General features: G+C 41.5%; 3 protein-coding genes across 4 annotated transcripts in view; all 3 read left to right on the top strand.

Moving 5' to 3' along the window:
* SNX6 (sorting nexin 6) overlaps positions 1-9,655 on the top strand; it is a 28,157-nt gene extending 18,502 nt beyond the window's left edge. The window contains exons 13-14 of one of the 2 annotated variants that reach the window (XM_051621478.1): positions 1,036-1,121; positions 7,812-9,655. In XM_051621478.1, coding sequence (XP_051477438.1) covers positions 1,036-1,121; positions 7,812-7,865 — 140 coding nt within the window. In that variant the 3' untranslated portion in view covers positions 7,866-9,655. The other variant, XM_051621479.1, reaches the window with a different exon arrangement.
* Positions 9,656-9,771: 116 nt separating this feature from the next.
* EAPP (E2F associated phosphoprotein) lies at positions 9,772-15,846 on the top strand. The gene is made up of 6 exons (XM_051621434.1): positions 9,772-10,057; positions 10,604-10,785; positions 12,062-12,160; positions 12,510-12,633; positions 13,455-13,574; positions 15,063-15,846. Exons 1-6 carry the CDS (start codon positions 9,984-9,986, stop codon positions 15,325-15,327), a joined length of 864 nt encoding a protein of 287 aa, XP_051477394.1. The 5' UTR covers positions 9,772-9,983; the 3' UTR covers positions 15,328-15,846.
* A 990-nt stretch (positions 15,847-16,836) lies between these two features.
* On the top strand, positions 16,837-21,340 carry SPTSSA (serine palmitoyltransferase small subunit A). The gene is made up of 2 exons (XM_051621435.1): positions 16,837-17,113; positions 20,100-21,340. Exons 1-2 carry the CDS (start codon positions 17,011-17,013, stop codon positions 20,201-20,203), a joined length of 207 nt encoding a protein of 68 aa, XP_051477395.1. The 5' UTR covers positions 16,837-17,010; the 3' UTR covers positions 20,204-21,340.
* Positions 21,341-21,887: the final 547 nt, after the last annotated feature.

The raw sequence follows: 21,887 nt of genomic DNA, 5'->3' as shown, positions 1-21,887 counted from the left end.
GTGGTCTTTGATCCTATGTTACTACTTGAAAATAAACAAATTTTAGGATGCTATTAATGATAATAGATTTTTACATTTGTTTCCTAAGCAGAACTTCATCAGTGTTTTTAGAAAGTTCAAATTATATTTTAACTTGGATCATCATAGCTACATTAGGCAGAGCAATGTGTAGATGCAATCTGTTAACTACTTTTTAAATATGAATAGGATGGGATACAAAATAATAATTGGTAGCAGTGAAAGCAAGCAATCTTTTAAAGAATGATTGAAATTCCCCTTTTGGTGGTATGCATTCTTCTGTCAAAGCAACAGTCTCTCACAGAGATGATACTACATTACAAAAGGGAGGGATCATGAAATGAGATTTCATTGAAGTTAAAAAGTTACAGTAGCTTTAGAGAAAATTAACTTTATTTATGTGTTGCATTTTTCCTGGAAACTTCATCTCTTTTTTTAGGGTAAGATTGTTATGAGTTAGTAGTCATCTGACTCATTATTTGGGGCATATCTGTTCAAGGTTTAAGCACCATGCTCTTCTGTTTGTATCGTTTAATTAAGAGAGTTGTTTGACTCTGTAAGTCTGGCCAGTGATTCCTATAAGTGAGACAGTGGAGGATGAGCAAACCTATTGTCCATAAATGTATATCCATAAAGCATATTTGCTTCCTCTGTTCTTCATGTTAGTTTTAGATTTTTATCTTCCCTAGAGACTTTTATGAATTAGACTTGAAATAAAACTCCTCGTGGAATAAAAGAATTAGCTGTTTAAAAGCATCCACATTGCAGTCTTTTTTCAACAGCGCTTTGTGTCCAGGAAGGTTAGCTGGAGATGAGGAACTGTAAGGATGGTTTGCTTTCATCCAACAGCGCAGCAGTATCTTTGATCCCAGAACGTGATGAGATGAAACTTTTTAAAAAAAGTTTTTCCTCTTGCCTTTTCTCTCTCTTTACTTCTTTCATCCTGAAGGAATGTCTGCTAACAGTTGGCAGCACTAGCTGTAGTATGGTTAATGAATCCACTTCTATTTTTTATAGAACTGATAGACTTTAAGACAAGAAGAGTTGCAGCATTCAGAAAAAATCTCGTGGAGCTAGCAGAACTGGAATTAAAGCATGCTAAGGTAATTTTTGGCCTGCATTTAAACTGATTTCTGTTATTCAAGCATATAATATTTAAACTTACTACATTAGTTTTGTGTGATATGCACTTCACATCCAGGAAGTTCAATCTGAAGGTAAGCATCCTCCAGAAATGTGAACTTCCTTGAATAAAAGAGAGACTAATAATAATTTTAAAAAGTATAGATGAAATTTTTCTGATGGATTGGTATGCTTGAGATGCCTTTGGAAAACTCATCTTCTTTAAGACAATTTTGGCTTCAGGTTTATGTTTCTTTATTTATTTGATATTTATAGCTGCACAGTTTGAATACCTGCTTATTTTTAAAACTGCATCTCACCATTTTACTGTGAGATGGGTTTCTCCTCTAAGAAGAGAGGGGGGGTTCTCCTCCCCCTCTACTCTGCCCTAGTAAGACCACATCTGGAGTATTGTGTCCAATTCTGGGCTCCCCAGTTCAAGAGGGACAGGAACATGCTGGAAGGAGTCCAGTGGAGGGCTGCAAGAATGATTAAGGGACTGGAACATCTGTCATATGAGGAGAGGCTGGAAGACCTGGGGCTGTTTAGTCTTGAGAAAAGAAGACCGAGAGGGGACCTTATTAATGTCTATAAATATCTGAAGGGTGGATGTCAAGAATGGGCCAGTCTCTCTGTGATAGGATGAGGGGAAACGGCACCAAGTTACAACATAGGAAGTTCCACCTCAACATGAGGAAAAACTTCTGTACTGTGAGGGTGGTGGAGCAGTGGAACGGGCTAACCAGAGAGGTTTTGGAGTTTCCTTCTCTGGAGACTTTCAAGACCTGTCTGGATGTGTTCTGGTGTGATCTTTCCTATGGGTTCCTGCTGCAGCAGGTGGGTTGGACTTGATGATCTTTAGAGGTCCCTTCCAACCCCTATGATTCTAAGATTATCCAGATGTTGGAGAGCTGAGGTGTAGGATAAGCCAACTATTAAGTGTGAGATCACACAGGCATGCCTGAAGTGAGATCAGCATTACTCTGTTTTTTGAACCTTTTTGGCTTTAAAGTGCTACCAACAGAGGAATGTTGCAGGTAGCCTCTTCAGTAAAATAATTTTTTGCAAGAAAAAAAACTTTAAGAGGCCTGTACTATCCTTCAACTTCACAATGTATTTGATTCTTTTAATCCAAATAAAATTAACGCTTTTTGTTACATCAGGTTAGCTACTCTGCTTTAATAGAAAAATACAAGTCTCTTTAACAGTCCTATAGCAGGAGGTGGCTTTCTTTAAAAAAATCAACTATTCAGCATTTCTTCTTCTCATCTCAAATCTGAAAGTGCATTGACTGGCAAGCTTTGAATTTACTTGGAATATATCTGTTGAAAGGTCTAATTAAGAGGTGTATAGTGTTGCTCAGTTAACTTGTTGCTGCTTTACAGTCTTTTCAGTAGTGTTGACAGTGTTATTCTTCCATCTGCCAACATCCCATTGTTTGTAAAAGTAATGCAGTGTAAAAAAGGTTGTTGTGGGGACTTTTTTTTTTTAAATCTTTGTAGGTGTAAGTTCAGTTTGGTAAAGTAGTCGGTAAGGTCTGGAATATTTGGCTCCTTTTTTAGATAAGCAATGCTTACTTTAATGTGCTGTATCAGAAATTCAGCTATGTTTCCCCTATTCTTAAAGCTTCTCATAATACTGTCTATATCCAGCCCTGAGTCTCCCAGAAATCCCCATGTTTGGTCATGACTGTACTGGTTATTGTTTTTAGTGAAATTAATAGTTATAACAGTCATACTTGGAACCATGTTTATTGATTTAACATAATCATGCTTTAATAAGGGAATGAATCCACAGGACTTCTGTCCTGCTTAAGTCACTCTTTCTTTCCTCTTGTCTTGTAACTGACCCTTGCTGAAGTCTTCACAGGCCTCGGCAAGGAGTGCTTAAAAACTGTCTCTGTCTTCAACTTGGACAGCTAATAACTGCAGAAGGCAGGGGGGAAATGCTTAATTTCCGTAGCTTTTAGCTTACTTGATGTGTGCTTCTTGGTGTCCTCAGTTTACTTGGAAAAGCTTCAATTTTTTAGCAGTTCTTCATTTGTTGCCACAGCCTGTGTTTAAAATGTATTACTTCAGACAGTCTGTGACTTACCTTGTCTTAGTAAATTGGCTACCAAAGGAGTATAGAAGACTAATAGAAGCTTTGAACTGTAGTCCTGTTTTTGAAGGTGACTTTTTTGCTGATCCTTATCAAATAGCAGCGTAAGATTCACTAGACAGTTTTGAATGTTAAAAGCTTGACAGTATAAAAGGTAATTTTTACTAAGGGTGACAGTTATTTAAATGTTAACAAATGTTGTGACATGTTGAAAGGGTATTTTGTTTCTCACAGGTTTGAAAGTTCTGTTTTTTTAAAGCCTGTGTTTCGTATTTATTCAGAACAAGCTACTACAGATACAGATCAGTTTGATTGCTGTGCTTTTATTTGTAGAGGTTCTGAGTTGGATTGTTACAGAATTAACAAGTGCAATAGATAATATTTTTCAATTTTACATACTGTGAAATGTTCTTATTAATGCTATAACCAGCATATTTGAGGATAGTCTTATGGATAGGTTTTTATTGGTCTTTGCAGAGTATTGAAGGATTAAATGCTTTGGTGGAGACTTTCTGAGGTAGTACCATACGTTAGTGGAATATGAAGGTTTCTTCTTGTCTTGGAGAGGACATCTTTATACTTGTTGCAGTGCAAATCATGAACAATGTTCCTATTTCAGGGAGACTAAGAAGCCCTGGTTTTGGCTGGACTAAGCTGTGCTGTTTGTAGACACTTAATTCCTTTGGCAATAGAGCTAAAATAGGGCTGGTAAAAACAAAAATAAAGCTTACTTTTTCTTGTAGGCTATGAATTAATGAAGTTTGATGAAAAGCCCCCTGCTTTAAGGGTCTGGACAAAATACTTTGCCTGGTGCTGCTGCTGTCTTAATGCTTTTGCAGCTACTGGGAGGCAGATGCAGACTTGGCAGCCCCAAGCTGGAAATGGGTTGGTTTGTCAATAGCGTGTGGAGCACAGCACTCCAGACTTTGCAACATGACCTGTTACTCGCGTATAAGTGCTCTTTCCAGCAAAAAAGCTGACAGGAGCAGGGGCTGGGGGCAACAGATAACACTGCTGCAAGCTTTTGCTACAAGACTTCTATTGTAGTTTGTTTTGTTTTTCTGGAATGAGTACCTGCAGGCTAGATGTCGTGTAGATGCATCTGTCTCTGAATCAGTCCAGTCATGGGTCTTTCTGACATGGCACACTGGTGCAGCAGTTGGTGCTGGAATTCACCTGAGAGGCTGTCTTTGGGAGGAATTCAGCCACAGTGAAGGCTGCTGTATGACTGACTCTTCAAAGTTATTTGCTCTGTGTGGAAAGAAAAACACAGATCCCAAAACTCAGAGATGGCTGCACTGAAGAAGTTAGAATGACCAAGGGTGCTGAGACATAGGTCGCATTTCCTGAGCTTTATGTGGCTGTGCGGCTCTAGAAGACTGGAGGGTGACAGGGAAATCCAACTTTTAGTAAATTAAGGACACTGTATATACAAATATTAAGTGCATCCTCTCTGTCCAGTTATGTTTATGCTACTTCCTTATAATTGTTTTAATCTGCTAATACCCTCTTATCCTTTCCTGATTGCAGCTCAAGACTTTTGAAAAAGCTAAAAATCTGACTGTGGATTGAGATTGCTTTGAGTTGATGCAAGTGCAGACTACTGCCAGGAAGGAAGATGATGCATGACTGTTCCTTTCCCTTATCTTGGCACTATTATGTGTGCAGCTGTGTAGTAAGATGAAGCTAAAACTTGCTCTGGATTTTTCTAAGCTTTACTTTCAGTCTTGTTTTCACAGCATCCCTTGTGTCAGAACACACAGTTTTTGGTAGGAGTGGCTGGGAATAAGAAAGAGCTGCTTTCTTATTAGCAGTATGTGCTGTACATCTACTTAAATGTCTGCCAAACTGCAGCTTTAGATTCTGCTTGGTCTGTGACATAAACTGAACAGATTGATGTTCCTTTTCTGTGGCCATTTTGTCTGACTATCCCTCTAGGTAGTGTTTAGCTTCTGGTTTGCTGCCTCTTTGTTTCTTCATGACTTCATGCAGCTGTAGCTTAAGTGTTTGGGCATTTAGTGCAAAAGCTGCACTTAAAGCAGTATTTTAAACAGCAGGATTTTGAGGTGTCCTTGTGTGTTGGATTTCATGTTCAAGAAAGGAGGTTTGATAGCTAGTGAAACTGCTAGGTTTATGATCATATACTTGAAGCATTTATAGCCTTGGTGTTACACCTTTAGAGTCTTTTGGCATATTAATTGTAACTTAGTAAGATAGCTACCTCCTTAAAAAAAAAATCAAAACATCTTTTTCTACAAATACTGTTTTTTACACTCCTGCCTCTCTATGGGTTTTTGTGAAAAAAAGAATTTATTGCATTACTAGCAACAGATGCCTGTTTGGAACTGAGAGAAGGAATAAGCAAAATCCTGTGCTAAGGGATTTGGTTAAATGCTTTGTCAGCAGTTCTTTCCTGAAAAGAATATTTCTGTCACCATGGTTCTGCTAATAACTGTAATATCTAGAGCTTAGGAGTCCAAGTTGCCAAGGAACACTTTTGAAACTGAATTTATAGGTGTTCTCGAGCTATGTTGATTTAAGTCGAGGATGTTAGATGTTGCAGCCAGAAAGAGTAATGGCTCACAGCCTCTGTTGTCCTTAATTTATTATAATTTGAATAAGGTTGTTCTTGTGAGCTTTGTAAATTTGATTTAATGAAAATGAATTATTTGCCTGATTGAAAAATTTCGGTAGACTGACTGGCTGAGTCTCCAAGTAACTAATGTGTAAAGGGCATCTTTTCTTTAGAGTGCTACATAGTGTCCTGTGAATTGCAAGTATACTTCATGCTGCTGATGGGGGATGGCCAAAAGGTCACTGTCACACTTTTGTTATAGGTGACATGCATGCAGTCCACAATTATACTTCAGTCTGAAATGCTCCTTTTCAGTCATTACTTCATTGCAACTAATAGTTGCTGTTTAATAACAGAGAACTTAGATTTATGAATCTTGTACTCTACAAAGATAGGCCACCAGGTCCCCATATATCTCATGTATATTCAACTTGTTGTATCACAGAATTACAAGCCTTTTAAATAGCTTGTGACTGTCCTCTGCTAGTATAGGCATAAAAGGACAAAAAGCTATTGAAGGCCCAAATAAAATCGTGGTGTTCTGGAGAAGGTTGAAAAGGATTCAGTGGATGTAACTGGGAATCTACTTTGAAGCCTTTAATTTAGTTAATTGCTTTATCTGGATTATAAGAACCTTAATGGGGGACAGAATTATGATTTCATACCTTTTTTTTGGCCTGAGGGATGAGTGTCCTTCAGCCTGTCTGCGACAGGTCATTTGGAATGATTTGACCTTAAAAAGTAAGAATTAGAAATTCTTTAATACTTGTGTGGACTGTTTATCAAGTACATGCAAATCACAGCTACAGATACTGTTAAGCTTTTGTTTGTTTGAAGTTTTCTTAGGTTTCTTTTTCAATTAAAAAAAAATTAGAAGGAACCATGTCTATAACTGGGCATTTAGACTGTGTTGTTCTTGCATTTTATCTGAACCTGATAGGAATTACTCTTAACACTGTCAACAGCCTAACATTGTTTCTTACATGGAGATTTCAGGTTTGGGAACAAATCACTACAGCTCTTTAAAAGTGAAGAGCCAGTAGTTTAAAGTGATCTAAGCATACATGAATGCACCAAAAAATGTGAATACCAGGGTTGGTGTTGTGGGTTTTTGTTTGTTTGTGTGGTGGGGTTTTTTTGTGTGTTGTTTTTTTTGTTTGTTTGTTTGTTTTTTTTTTTCTGCAAAGTAAATCCTGGTTGCATTTGCTTAATTCACCAGGGTATCTCTTAAGTGTCAGTTTTGGAAATTCATTCTGAAATCTGAAAGTCAACCTGTATGTTTTTATGGTAAAGTCAGAATGCTTTAAGTAAGATTAAAACCTGACCTACAGGTGTTTGAAAAGAGGGCAGAATTTGGCCTTAGATATAAAGCTTAGTTTTGTTTTGATAATCAGTTCTGTAGCTCTAATGGCTCTAATCAACCTTGATGGCTAGATCACCTGTCTAAGCATGTAAACCAGTCTGTTGTCTTTCAAACAAGGCCTGTCCTTGAACAGAGCTATGAGCTTGTATGGCTGCTATGGCAAGGAAATACTGAGTGCTGTCAACTGTGAACATTTCTTGATCAATTCAGAATTCAACATACTATATGAATACTTCTGCTTTGGGAATAATATTCCAGTGACAAAGTAATGGCAATGCTATGTAAAAAATTAAAACTTATTATCACTTTGAGCTTCATTGCTAAGATGCTGCTTTGCAGTGAACAGTTTTTTGTGGCCACACTAGATCTTTAGCAAGAAACTTATGAGTAAACATGGGAAGGGTACTAAATGCTTATTTTTTAATCTCAGATTGCCTCCATTTAGTTCCATGACACAACTCTCCTACATTCAAAAATTCTGTAAGATACAAGTTAAATACATATGTCTACATAAGCTTAATACTCATCTGTTGTTATTTAGTGGTGTCATTGCTATTTAAAAAACAAATTTTTGCCACAAACATAAAAGAAAGTAGGGAAATGTGATCACAATTTTTTTTGTTATTTTTACAGGGCAACTTACAGCTGCTGCAGAGCTGCCTGGCAGTGTTAAATGGTGACACATAAGCTTTGCTCCATCCTCCCACTAACAAGGGCTGCCCTCCTCTGGATTTTGTTTTCATTACTTTAAATAGGTATTTACACTTCCCTGGAGAAAACACTTGACTAAGTGCACATGAGCAAGCTCCTGCTTTCAAAAGAATTAAAATAAGCACCTGAAAATAGCTCCAGTCTATATGAAGCAACAGCATACTTGTTATACATACATATTTGTGTTTATTTAATCATGATATGCTTTCATTGTTCAGAAGCCAAATGCTCTGTTTTTGTGAAAATAGCCAATATAATTATGTTCATGTTATGAATACTATGATACGGCTGCCAATCTTATCTATCTTTGTAAGTAATTTCTGAAGTTTACCATTTGAAGCACAGTGTTCAAATGGCCTAAATATTACCATTAGATATTTGAATATTGTTACTATAATGACATTGTATACACTGTCTTAGTTTTTTTCCCATGTACTGATATAAAGAAACTTAATCTTTTTTTCAATTGTGAACATTTCTTAGAAATTTTGGAGAACTTTGTGTAACCTTTATATAACTATGATTTAAAAAGAAAAGCAAATGCATTAGTATGTTTGCCTTAACTTGTAGACTAATCCAATTATTGTAAAATAAACCATGAAATCAATGATTTTTCTAAAATTATGCAGACATTGTATCATCTGTAAGCTTAATATTTTCTAGTAAATCAGATTGATTTAATTAGGTTTTTTTCTCTATTCATCCTGTAAAGCCATGGAGTAAGTATTGGATTGGTCTGACACGAAGTACTCTCCCAGTTATATTTTCCACTTGCATTCTCAGGTTTATCTGTTTGCCTGTCAGTTTGTCTGTGACTTTCCCACCCAGTGTACTTAAACTGTTTTGAACTAGGTGGCTGACTCTGCAGTTTCTTTGGCAGAAATACTTTTCAGAGAACTTTGTGGTTTTCTTTCCAGAAAGGGGAAATAAAGTAGCAGAAAGGAGTTAAAGTGCATTATATATCAGTGAAAGGTCATGCTGCCCCACTTTGATACAGGTAAGAAGCTTTGCTTCAGATTATAAAAAGTAAAGGTATACCAAATAAAGGAATGCCTGAAGAGGATCTCATTCAGCTAACTGGACGTAAAACTTAGGGCTGTTAAGTCCAGTTGTGTTTGTTGTGTTCGTTTGTCTCTTTTTCTTGAACCATGAAACTTTTCCAAAAGGTGCTGTTGTGTTGTGTAATTTCCGGATGTCATAAAATTAGTCTCTACTTAGTTACTTTTCACAATCAGATTGCTGCTTTATATAGGTTTGTAGACCTTCGATAGGGCAGCGTAATTTTGGGAGAATGGGATGTGTGGGGATGCCAGTCAATGTAAGTCAATGTCTCTGTGATTAGACTCCCTGTACTGCTGCACAGAGGTGCGTGGCTTGTCTTGTGGTTGTTTTTTTCCCTCAAATTGGATGAACTTCACAGCAGAGTACGCTTGCCCAGTCGCCTTGCCCACCGGGCCGTTTCCAAGGCAGAGGTTTCTGGGCTGGAGGTGCTGTTTGCGGAGGCGCGGCCGCAGCCTCCGTGACCAGGGTACGTGGCATTTTCCAGCAGTGGCTCCACAACGATGCTGTGCTGTTCATCTTCCAGACATAGCGGGTCTAATTCCTAAGGAACTCATCTATAAATAGGCTATAAGGGACAAAGATTACACGATGTATATATACAGTTAACAAAATTGTAAATATTTTAAGTAGGACGTGGGAACATTTTTTTTAGATTAGTCCTCGTTGTTCAGTGTTACGAGCTCATTAAATTTTTTTCAAGCCTCTTGGTATCGGGTGTGTCTCTTAAAGCTCCGCCCCTTGGCTCTGTAATGGCCAAGAAAAATACTTAAAGCGTAACCCGAGGAGTTAGAACTCCAAGGGCGCGGGGGGAGCCGGTCCCGGCGGGGGGAGCGGGGACCGCGGGTCTGTTGGGCCGTGCCCGGCCCGGCCCGGGCCGTGCCCCCGGCCCTGCAGCGGGGCTGCTCGGGGGGCGCGGGGCCCGGTCCTCCGGTGAGGCGGGACCAGGCCGCGGGCGCGGCGGGCGGGCCCGGCCCCGGAAGCCGGTGCGGCGCCCGGAAGCGGCGCGGGCCGTGCGGGAAGGCGGGCGGCGCCATGAGCTGCCTGCGGGAGGAGGACGACCCGTACGTGGTGGAGGAGCCCAGCGACGAGGAGCGAGCGCTCAGCAGGTGCCAGCGAGCCCCCGCCGCGGGCGGGCCGGGGCGGCCTGTCGCGGGCCTGCCGGAGGCCGGCGGGAAGGGGCAGGGGGCTCCGTCCCGGCGGCAGCGGGCCCGGGTCTGGGCGCCGCGGGAGGCAAGGCCGGCGGCGCCCTGCGGTGCGCGGCGGGGCTGCCTCAGGGCCCGGTGCCCGGGGTGGCGCCCGGGGTGCGGGAGGATCGCCTCGAAACGGCCGCAGCGAACTTCCTCCTTGAGACCGGAGTGTTTGCATTTCCAAGCCTGTACGTGCCAGTGCGTACATCAGTCCCCGCGCAGAGCCGCGCAGACCGGGGCGGCGGCGCGACGGGGCGCGGCCAGTCAGCCGAGTCCCCTTTGCGTTAAAATCAGAGTTTTAACACCAACAAGCTCATATAGCACTTTAATAAATACATTTCCCGCAAACGCATGAATGTGTGCTTCCCAATGCATCCACGCAATTCAGATGCTCGTTCTCCAAATGACTCGGTCAGTGCTCTAAGCTGGCGAGCATCATCAGGTGTGTAACGCTTGCGTTCGCAGCTCAGAAGATGAGGTGGATGTGCTCCTGCACGGCACTCCTGACCAGAAGCGGAAGCTGATACGGGAGTGCCTGACTGGGGAGAGCGAGTCTTCCAGTGATGATGAGTTCCAAAAGGAGATGGATGCGGAGCTGAACACCACCATGAGGACTATGGAAGGCAAATGGGCATCACCAGAAACGGGTAAATTGTGTTTAACACCTCTCTTATGTGAAATCATGTTAAGTGGTGTCCAGTTAAAGTGTGAAGTTAATTGATGATTCTCGTGGCTGGAGGTTTGTCTGGTGGCAGTCAAAGGCCGTTTGAAGTTGCTTCTGCAGAAGTGGTTACCAGGTGTCACTTCAGTGAATGCTTTTGTTTACTCTTTTCTGAGATCGATTTTGGTGTTTCTGAACTGCTTTTACATGAGTTCTGTTTAGTTGGCTCAGTCCCCTTTTTTCCAATACCTGTATAGCTTCTGTTTTGTTTTTCTACTTGTACATAGAAATCTCTTGAGCAGGCTCTTGTACTTTGTCTGGTGGCTGTAGATGCTATCAATATGTGGAGCCCTTTCTTGAAGAAGGGAGTAATGTGGTAGATCGAGATCCCAAATTAGTTGGGGGGAAAAAGTCTGGAAAAATATTGATCTCTTCATACCTTACCTGCTTATAATTACATGTACCCTCAAATAGTGAAACTGCTAAAGATGTATTTATTCTGGTGTTTGTGTACCACGGGTGCAGCAGATGGGTTGTTTGTTCATTTGAAAAGCATGTATTCTTTTCACCTATTACCAAACACCTAGCCAAGTGATTCCTGGAGAGTCGACATAATATTCACTTTAACATGGGGACTCCACTCTGCATTCAGCAGGTTTAATAGTTTTATCTGTGTTAGTGGGCAAATCTGATCTGTAGGTTTTAGTTGTGCGATTGAGAAGATGTAGTGATCGTTATACCACTACATCCATCCAGCACAGAATAGTATTTTGGTGCAGCCTAGCTGTGACAGATGTGCTTGGCAATTCATCGTGGTCTTTTTTTGCTGTGGCTCTGAAATTTTTGGGGATTTTTTTAGTGTATTTTATTATAATCGGAGTTTGTGAAACAGTATCTTTCTTTCACATGACTGAAGATTTGTGGAGTTTTTGAGGTACTGTGGATGATGTTGGACAGAGGCAGGCAGATTTGATGTGGTATCCTCTATGCCTAAAGGGAGTGTACCTTGGGAGCTTTCTTTTGAACTGTACCTGAGGTTCATCTTGGAAGGAGTCAGCAACTTAGCTCTGTAAATTATATAAGAGAAGCACTGCGGGTCATCAGGATGTGGGAATAAATTGGGAGAGCTGTTACTAAACACACCTAGATGAAGTAGAGCATTTCTGCATAGAGTAACTTGAAAATTGAGGTTTGTTCTGGGCTGTGTCCTTGTCCTTTTGGCAGGGTGTTCTTACCATATTTCTCTTTAATTTCACACATAGGTACTTCCTCAGATACTGGGCAGACTGGACCTGCCACCACTTCTAAATACTATGATGACATTTACTTTGATTCCGACTCAGAAGATGAAGATAAAATAGGTAAATGGCTGAAGAGAGGAGGACATCTTTACAGTAGCACTCTCTTTCAGATCCTGTAGTATCCTTTTGGGGGGTTGAGGCTGTTCTGAAGGCGGCCTTTTAGGGGGACTTACCACCTTGTATCATCTCATTGTACCCCCAACTTTGTGATGTATCCCAGTGTATGTCAGGTGCTTTAATGCTTTGGGGTGGTGCGTTTGGAGGAGGGACAAACTAGACTTTTATGTTTTAGTTTAGATCTATTGTGAGTATGGAAAAGGGAAATTGAAAAACTGGTATTTTGATTATTTAAGCGGAAACTCATCGTATGTGTGATGGATGTAACATGTACTTGCACAAATCTTTCCAGGTACACAGGATGTCCGGAAAAACAGAAAACATCAGCAACGTCGGATTCTTTCCAATGATGAACTGCTATATGACCCAGACGAAGACAGTAGAGACCAAGAGTGGGTAGACTCACAGAGGAGGGGGTAAGAGACTATAAATATTTGAATTGTAGGATGCTTAACATAAAAGGGAAAATATACATGCATATGGTGAATACAGTTTAGAATGTTCAGCATAGACATTTAAAAGTATGTACAATTCTTACATGTATGTAATGGAAGTTGAGCCTTTGAAATGTCACAATTCTAAAGCTTGCAGTTTTAAAAAAATCACAGCTTCCTAGTTCAGTGAGCCAGTTTTGTCTGTTGATCTCATCTAAACAATGATATTGAGGATGAAAAGGTTGTAAGATTGGCATTCAAATTTTTAATACACAATGTTACTTTTATTGCTAAACTAATATGTGTTTCTGCTAAATATTTTATTTGTGGTTTTGGAAAATTTTGCATTTAGCAAGCCACAAAATGTTCAGATAATACAGGAACAGCACAAAGCTGCTTTACTGAGGGTTTTTTGATGGGTGAAGTAGAAAAGCAGTTGCTGCTGCAGAAGCAAAATTCTCCGTATAAATATGTTGAAAAGGTTAACATTCATGTGTGTGGCCTGTAGACACTGCACTTGAGACAACTGTCTTGTCAGAGGAGAGGGTTATTAGACACAAATTCTCATGCTAGAGGTATTTTTTTCTCCAAATAAGAATCCTCTGTACAAAATTAACAGATGTATGGGTATGTGTTTTCCCCATGTATTTATTTATGTGCTTTGAGCTAGTGCAGAAGGTGTCCAGAAAGAGACATGTATTGGTATATTTTAATATAAAAAAGGTTTGGAGGTTGAATTGATATATCTGACAACAAGGGCACATTATTTCACTTTTTGTCTCCCTCCTTTCTTGGCTGGGTAGGTACCGCAATCAAAGGAGAGCGCCGCTGCAGCAGCAGACCAAGCCCTCAGCTGTTCCAAACAGTGATGCTGTTTTGAATTGCCCGGCTTGCATGACAACCTTATGCTTGGACTGTCAGAGGTAACTGGTGAACGTTATGGGATCTTTGTGCAATGTCTTTTTCTTGGTCAGTTATATTTTTAGTGCATTCTGTTGGATCAATTGATACCATCAAGTCAGTCTTGCGAGGTGGAGCTGGCAGGTACATGTGAATCAGATTTAGGGGTGAGTGTTGGTTTGTCAGAAAGATGACCAGCTTAACCTGCAACGTGGAGATAAAGAAGAACAGGGTAGAACGTAGTGGAAAAGGTAACATATAAAAACATCATTTCACAGAGACTAATAAAGTTCAGAGTGAGTTGTGGGTGGTCATTTGTTTTGTGTTTGTTTTTCTGTTGTTTGTTGGTTTTTTTTATATATGTTGGCTTCATGTTTAGAGGCGTGGAATTATTCCAGTTTAACTATTATTTTTATGTGCAAGTGCCTTGTTTAGGGGAGAATTAAGCAAATCCAAGATAGTGTAGTCTTACTTGGCTTGAGTCTTAGCTGTTATGATTTGAGGATACTTAAATTAAAAAGTGCCTGGAAAGCATTTAGGTGAGAATCTCTAGTGTGTGTTGCAGCTCACCAGTATCTGACTGTACAGCAAACCTATTTAGTCCTACTAACCAGCGCTAAACCAGTTCAAGGACTCTCAAACTGAGAAGAAAAGCAAAAGACATCATGTAAAATATGGAATAAACTACCTCTCATTTACTGAGTACTTTTGGTGGTTGAGGGTACAATTTCATGGCAGCCTAAAATAATCTAAGTAGTGGGTGCTGTTTCTCACTATCTTCCCTTTGCTGGCTGTTGGTATTCCTTGACTCTGTGCTATAGTTAAAAATTTCCATTTGCTAATCAGATGGAAAACTGTCCATTTTTATTGTCAGACTGATCTCTTGTGGTTTTGATAAACTGAAATAGCTCAGCACAGAACAAGCTGTAAAGCTAGCATTTGAGATATGACTTCTGCAGCCACCTGTGACACTGGTTTAGGCTACTGTAAAACCCTGCAGCGTGAAGGGTGCTGTGTGCAGGCCTGAATTTGCTAGTACTCCAGCTGTGCAGCTGTTACACTGATGACAGCTGAAAATACATTTTATATTTTATTATAGACATGCTTTTTCAAGGGTGATGTGTCAATACTTGTTACTTATAAATGAGGAATTTCAGGCGTGCAAGACATTTTAAGATACAAATTCCAGTATTGGGTCATTTGCACTCGCATCTTCATGGCCTGTCACCAGCTTTATGTAGCAATGCATAATTCTGTAGTATCAATACCATTGTACTCCGGTGTGTTTACTTCAGCAAAAAACAGCATTAAAAACAATACAGATGGCTACAATTCTATTTTTTATTATTTTTGTAGTTGTGACTTCTGTTCATAAGACTTTCGTATTTATTTGGCTCTCAGCCCTTTGGCATAGTACTTCTATCTGTAATCCCATCTCCAGTGATGGTAACAGATTTCTTGGAAGCAGAGTTTTACCAATGGTATGACGAATTTTCTCTCCTTCTCAACAGACATGAATCTTACAAAACACAATATAGAGCAATGTTTGTGATGAACTGCACTGTTAATAAAGAGGAAATTCTGAAATACAGAAAGAAAGTAAAGAGAAGAACTAAGAAGATGAAGCACAGCAAAGAAACTACCTCTATACAATCAAACCAAGAAGAGGAGGAAGTGTATCATCCTGTATTATGTACTGAATGCTCAACTGAAGTGGCTGTGATGGATAAAGATGAAGTTTTTCACTTCTTCAATGTTCTAGCCAGCCATTGCTAATGTGCAAAAGCAGAGGGAAAAAATCCTGCACTCTTTTAAGACTGTGTGAAATGTAGGCATCTTAGCCTTTTTAAAATATGGTCATTTAAATGTATGTTTTCGTCAGAAAACTTCATAATGGTTGTATTTTTGCAAAGTTGAAAGGGAGTACAGTTGGCTGCATGCATTTGAAGACAATACTCTTTCACACCATCAGGTGGTTCCATCATTGAGGGTTTAAAATTTTGTAAATATAGTGTATTATGATCATTCCTTGTATATACACTACCTATTATTTCAGTATGTATTAGAACTGCTGCTTAGAATAAATTCTGTGTAGTAACTGGTTCTCCATAGCTGCATTGGTCATTTCTATGGCATGTGGTAAACATCTCTTACTTGGTGTGTTTGGCTTCTTTAGGCTGGTATTCGTAGATTTGCACACAAGTAGGTCTGATAAAGAAGGAATTGTTGTTCTATTTGGATTTTTGGCCTGTTAAAATCTCAAAAATAAAAGCTTCTTATACAGAGTGGAAGATACGCATACATCAAGTTTGCTGGCATGGATAATTTAAACCAACATACTGATGCATAGTAATACAGCTAAGAGTTTTAAATGTAAATATATATGTATATGATGAAAATACTGAACTTTTTTTCTAGGCCTTTTTCCTCATAATGACACATTTTAAGAAGAAATTTAAGAATAAATTTAAGAAGAGATCTATGACCACAGAGCTAGTTTGTATGCTTTTTGTTTCTTTAGTAGGTTTACAGCTTCCTCATGGAAGCACAAAGAGCTTTTGCTACTTGGTATTTAGACTTGCTTAGTCTGTGAAGCCAGTGCAACGTTAACAATGGATCCTTCTCCTTCAGGCATGCTTCCAACAGGTGAACTCTTGTTTTTTAATAGTAATGTCTCCTCTTTATTTCCTGCTTAGCCGAGGTGCCCGATTACCATGTAACTTGCCTTCTAGAGTGTCAGTACAGACTGTTAACAGCCTTTCCAATCACCCACTCCCAGCCAATCTGTGGGAATGTGTCCTTATTTTACGCCCATTAGCAGACAGGGCGGGACTGGCCCACACCCTCTGGTTTCTGGCAACGCAGTAAACAATTGATCTATTCCCTCTTCATTTTTCCTATCCATATGGGATTCATCTAGTCCGAGTTGGCTGATGTTAACATCTCGTTTATCTGAGCTAAGTTTCTGGGTGGGCTTTATTCTCTTGACCACTGACGACTCCTGCAGAGAATTTTCACCACGTATCCCGTGAGCCCTACTGAGCACAGTCTCCCGGTACTCTGTAATTCCCAGAACGTCCATTTTGGTTACATGAGAGCAAACAGGCTGCAGCACACGCCATCTCCCAGAAGAGACCGGCAGTTCGCCCCAGGTTCCCGGTGGGCCTGTAGCTCAATCACACCGATAGCAGTTGGGAGGCCGTGAGGCTCTGCAGGGAGGGCTGTGCGGCGTGTGCCCGCGCCGTGCCCCGGCACCGGGCCGAGCTTCCCGCGGACAGCCCGCCAGCCCCGGTGTCCGCCGCCCGCAGGCCCCAGCGCCTCCATTTCGGGGGCAGCGGCCGCCTGGGCGCGGGGCGGGCTCCGCCGGCGGGGGAGGGCGGGCCCGGGCTGCCCCCGCCTCCGCTCGGCCTGGGCCCGGCGTCGCGGCCGCTGGCGGGCGGGGAGAGCGCGGGGCGCGCCATGGCGCTGGGCTCGGCCTGGAAGCAGATGTCGTGGCTGTACTACCAGTACCTCCTGGTCACCGCGCTCTACATGCTGGAGCCCTGGGAGCGCACCGTCTTCAGTATCCTTCTGCCGCCGGGCCCTGCCGCGGGAAGGGCGGGGTGCGCGGCTGCGCCGCGACCGGGGCCGGGGGCTGCCCCCCCGCTGTGTGCTGCCCCCCACCCGGCGGCGGCTCCGGGGCCGATGTCGCGGTCCAGCCGGCCGTGCCGCTGCCGCCCCGGCGAGTTCCGTGCCCGGCGGGAGACCCGGCGGCGCCTGGGCCGTGGCCGCGCCGGGGCGGTTGTGGCGCCGGCGGGACGTTCCGGGGCGGGCGCCGGGGGGGCGGCGGGCCCGGGGCCGGGCGGGGGGCCGGGCGGGGGCAGGGGAACGGCGGCCTCGGCGGGGTCGGGCTTGCCCCCTCAGCGCAGGAAGGGGCTGATGCTCCTCAGCCCCACTGACCGACATGCCGCCCGAGTTGGGGAACAGTCCTCTTGCTGGCGTTCCGCATCCTGTCCCCGGGCGTCCGGCAGTCCAGTCCGTTTCTTCTCGAGCACGAGTTTGTATCCTGCAGTTACTATCTTTTCATTTTTCTTCCGTGGAGTTAACAGTAGTTTTGTCTTTCGCACTGAAACCTCAAGCTTTCCTGTGTTACAGGTGTCTTTCATGAATTCTTTTGTATATTTGTCTAGTGGAGAGTAAATGTGCGTGCTGCAAAACCTTACAAGCTTACGTTTGCATGGTGCTCGCTCACGTTTTTCATCAGATAAGTATTTACTACTCGAGCTGGTAAGATGCTTAAGTGAAGGCATCTGTATGGACTATTTTTAGGTTTGCTTCTTTACCCAGCCCTACCGTACAGGCAGTACATTGTCTCAAGTGTTACGGCATCATAAGCGTTTTTCTCTTAAGTGTGGCTGTTTTGATCTTGACTTAAAATGATTGCTCGTATGAGTGTCCCTGAGCCATCTCCAATTAATGTTAAGAGGCAAAGAGAGAAATTATCAAAACAGTAACAGAAATATGTAAGTAGTAGTGAGAAGCTGCTTTTTTTTTGAGATACTGGTCAATTTTGTAAAGAAACTCACATTGGTTATATATAAGTGGTCATCCAAGTTACAGCTGTGCAATCAGACATCTTTTTTCCTGTGTCAAGTCAGTAAAGTGGAGATAACTTACTGTTTCTCTTTTCTAGTATTTCCAGACTTACTGTGCACAGTGGTTTAGGTAGATGTTCTTACCTTCAAAGTGTTCCTAACATGTTCCTCTTTTTTATGCCACGTCTGAGGAAACTTCATTTTTGCTTTCCTTGCAATGATACTAGTAATGAGTTACTGTCTTAACCATTTACCTTTTCAACTTGCGCAAAATATTTAAGTGAATGGAAGTGTTTGTGCACGATTACTTCCATAAAATGCTCACGTTGCAGTGAAGCAATTGTCACTTAACTTAAAGATCTCATGAGTGCCACAACTATTGCTTGCAATCTCAGGTCAGCAAAACTGTTTTTGTCCTCGAACTGGATCCTTTAGTGCCTGGGCCAGGTCTGCCAGGTGCTGTGCGGGTGCAGCTCTGCCCTATGCCTCGCTGCTGCTGCCTGCGCTCCAGATCAGAAGCCAGCTCTGATGCAGAAACGTGGGTTTGTGAGTTGACCTTCATTTTAGTATCTCTTACTGTATAATCTTTTGGGACTAAAAATACACCAAGCAGTTAGTATGGTCTAATAAGCATAATGGATACCTCTGCTCTGCCATGGGGAAGTCGGTCACAGAGCATTTGTTACATGTCTGCTGTGATGATTTGATTTCTCAAAGACATAGGTCATGTGCAGCTCCTCTGGTTTCACCTGTGGAAACCGAGTACTGCTCTCTAGTGTTATCGGGCTTGTTAATCTCCAGTGCTTTTTATAGTGTTCCTGTCTAAGTTTACTGAACCTCTGCAGGTAGTTGGATGGTATCAGCAGATTATTATTAATGTCAAGTTCTTTTTTTCTGAAACCTTAGACTTTGAATGACATAATCTTACAAAGCTTCAAGAACTAGAGCTTGACAAAGGACCAGTTGTACATATGCATTATAAGCTATCATGTCACTTCTCTATGTAAGTTTTACAAAAGGCCCTTGTTAGGAGTTCACCTAATAAAGTGGTCATCTTAAGAGTGTTTAGGTGATAGCATCATGGCAGTGCGATCTGCTGTAGTAAAGTACTAATGAGTGTCTGTTCGAGTACACAACTTGACTTAAACCCCTGCTGATGCTGTGAGGGTTTGTGAGTGAAATAGAAAGGTGCACATGAAGATGTTGCTAACACTTGTCACTTTTTTTTTTTTAAGTAATGCCAAACAACACATAAATTGAGCTGCTTCCCCATGAGGAGGAGTCTGAGTGTGACATGCAGGTGGAGAAATAATCCAAATATTGTAGTGACTCAGAACCTAGAGGACACTAGAAACTAGAAATGAATTTGAGGCTTCCTGACTGTATTATGTAAACAGTACAGCTTTCACACCAGATGTGTTTTGTGCATCATAAATTCATCAGGTCATTCTGTTCCAAGAAGCTGAGGTCAGCATCTAATGCTGTCTGCTTAAAATTGAGTAGCTCATCCACAAATAATAACTCCTATTCAGTACACCTACTCATGTTATTGTGTTTTTCTTTGGGTTTTTTTTGTGATGGTTGACTTTTTATGCTTGGTTGAATGGGGCTGGCTTCTGCAAGACTTGCCTAGCACCTAGGAAGATGCATGTAAAAAGTTGTATATTCTCAGTACCCATTAACTGTTCCTCCATCACCTTTCCATACCTTGGACTGTCCTTTTGTGTGCATGACAAGGCAGTGGATAACTTGAAAAGCATACTTCCATAATTCAGCCAGTTGCTTCTACCAGTGTTCTAGTTTTTGGTGTTCGGTTTGTTCTTCATGTAGCTGTCATTCCTGCGTACAGTTGACCCTGTCTGGTTTAAAAGTGTAATGTTGTAAGATAGTTACCAGGAAAGTTTTAATGCTTTAGTTATATGATGTGTAATGCACTTCCTGTTTCAAATGCATTTTTCCTCAGCTGTAATTCAGATTCCATGTTGGTTTCCATTGTTGGAATGGCACTGTACACGGGCTACGTGTTCATGCCTCAGCACATCATGGCAATATTGCACTACTTTGAAATTGTGCAGTGATGAAGAACGTATTTTCAAGAAGTAACTGGGCTTTGAAATCTGATCTACAAAGCAGAATGCACCTCTTAGTTCTAACAAGAATTCTACCAGTGTCAGAAAGACACCGTTATGACTCTGAAGACTAGAAAACAAGATATGTAGAGCAGGGACATGAGATGTCCCCTATGTTGTGTTCATTCCTTTTAATTTTACGAGACTTGCCCTTGTATAGTAGTTTTGTCTACTTTAACATTGTGATTGTAATTTGATATCAGTATTTTCTTAACTTTGTGACAGTTTCAATATTGCACTGTGAAAGCTTTTCTTAATTGTAATTTTGAGTAATTCTTAATTGCCTTCTATTTTTAATCAGAAACTCATCTTATTAAATGGGGCTTAAAGCTTTTGCTATTGTACGGTATGTATTTGCCTGGGTATTTCTATTAATGCGTTTTGTAAGAAAATACATCTAGATTCATATTAGAGACATGGATATGTTAGTCTAACCCTATTTACAAAAATTAGTTTGTATGACTCAACTCAGGTGTACTGTTTGCTGTCCAGACTTTGTTCAACAGTATATTTGTGCATATAACCTGAATTCGGAATTGGCAATTATTTCAAGTTTCTGTATTCTACCTGTTGGAGGAGGGTGGGGGAGGTGGGGTGTTGAAGGCTGCATTTGTTATTTTTGGAGTAGTGCTGTGGTTCTTGGCTTTATCTGGTGGGGGAAAAAAGGACTTCTTTACTAATGTAGGCCCACATAAGGCTTTGGGATAGCACTTTAAATCAACTCTGTTTTTCTAGCTACAAATTCAATTGTACTTTTACAGGACGCTTTATTATGTTCCAATGGTTATGGTTTCTGCTAATTTTCACACAACAGTGTAACTATGTCTAGGGTTTAAAGGGGTTTTCTATTGCTGCTAGTGTTCCAAACATGTTCTCGCTACAAATGACCAAAACATAGGGGTTTAAATGGACTTGAGTTAGAACTACAGCAATGAGTAGCTGAATACTTGGCTGAAGTCCTGTCTTTTTTTTTTTAATAGGGATTTTTTTCAGTTTTGTATTCTGAAATGTAAGATGGTGACAACTTTCCTAAGTGGAAGATTTTTTTGTTGTTCTTGTTTAAGAAATAAAAGTTTAAAAGCAGAACTTTGATGCAAAACTTTATTTGAGAATGTAATGTGTTTCTGAATGCTGCTTGCTTTTATCAGTTTATCAGAGACTTGGATAGTGAGATTGAGTGTATCCTCAGCAAATTTGCTGACGACACCAAGCTGTGTGCTGTGGTTGACACCCAAGAGGGAAGGGACGCCATCCAGAGGGACCTTGACAGGATGGAGAAGTGGGCCAGTGCCAACCTCATGAAGTTCAACAAGGCCAAGTGCAGGGTCTTGCACCTGAGTCGGCACAACCCCAGGCACAAATACAGGCTGGGGGAAGAATAGCTGGAGAGCAGTCCTGAGGAGAAGGACTTGGGGTGGTAGTTGATGAGAAGCTCGACATGAGCCGCCAGTGTGTGCTGGAGCCCAGAGAGCCAACTGCATCCTGAGCTGCATCAAAAAAGTGTGGCCAGCAGGGCCAGGGAGGGGATTCTGCACTTCTAATTCTGCTCTGGTGAGACACCACCTGGAATACTGTGTAAAGTTCTGGGGCCCTCAGCACAAGAAAGATATAGACCTGTTGGAGAGGGTCCAGA

Source organism: Apus apus, chromosome 5, assembly GCF_020740795.1.
Source record: "Apus apus isolate bApuApu2 chromosome 5, bApuApu2.pri.cur, whole genome shotgun sequence".
Taxonomy (NCBI): Eukaryota; Metazoa; Chordata; class Aves; order Apodiformes; family Apodidae; genus Apus; species Apus apus.
The sequence above is the reverse complement of the archived record's forward strand: the minus strand, read 5'-3'. Positions and strand labels throughout refer to the sequence as shown.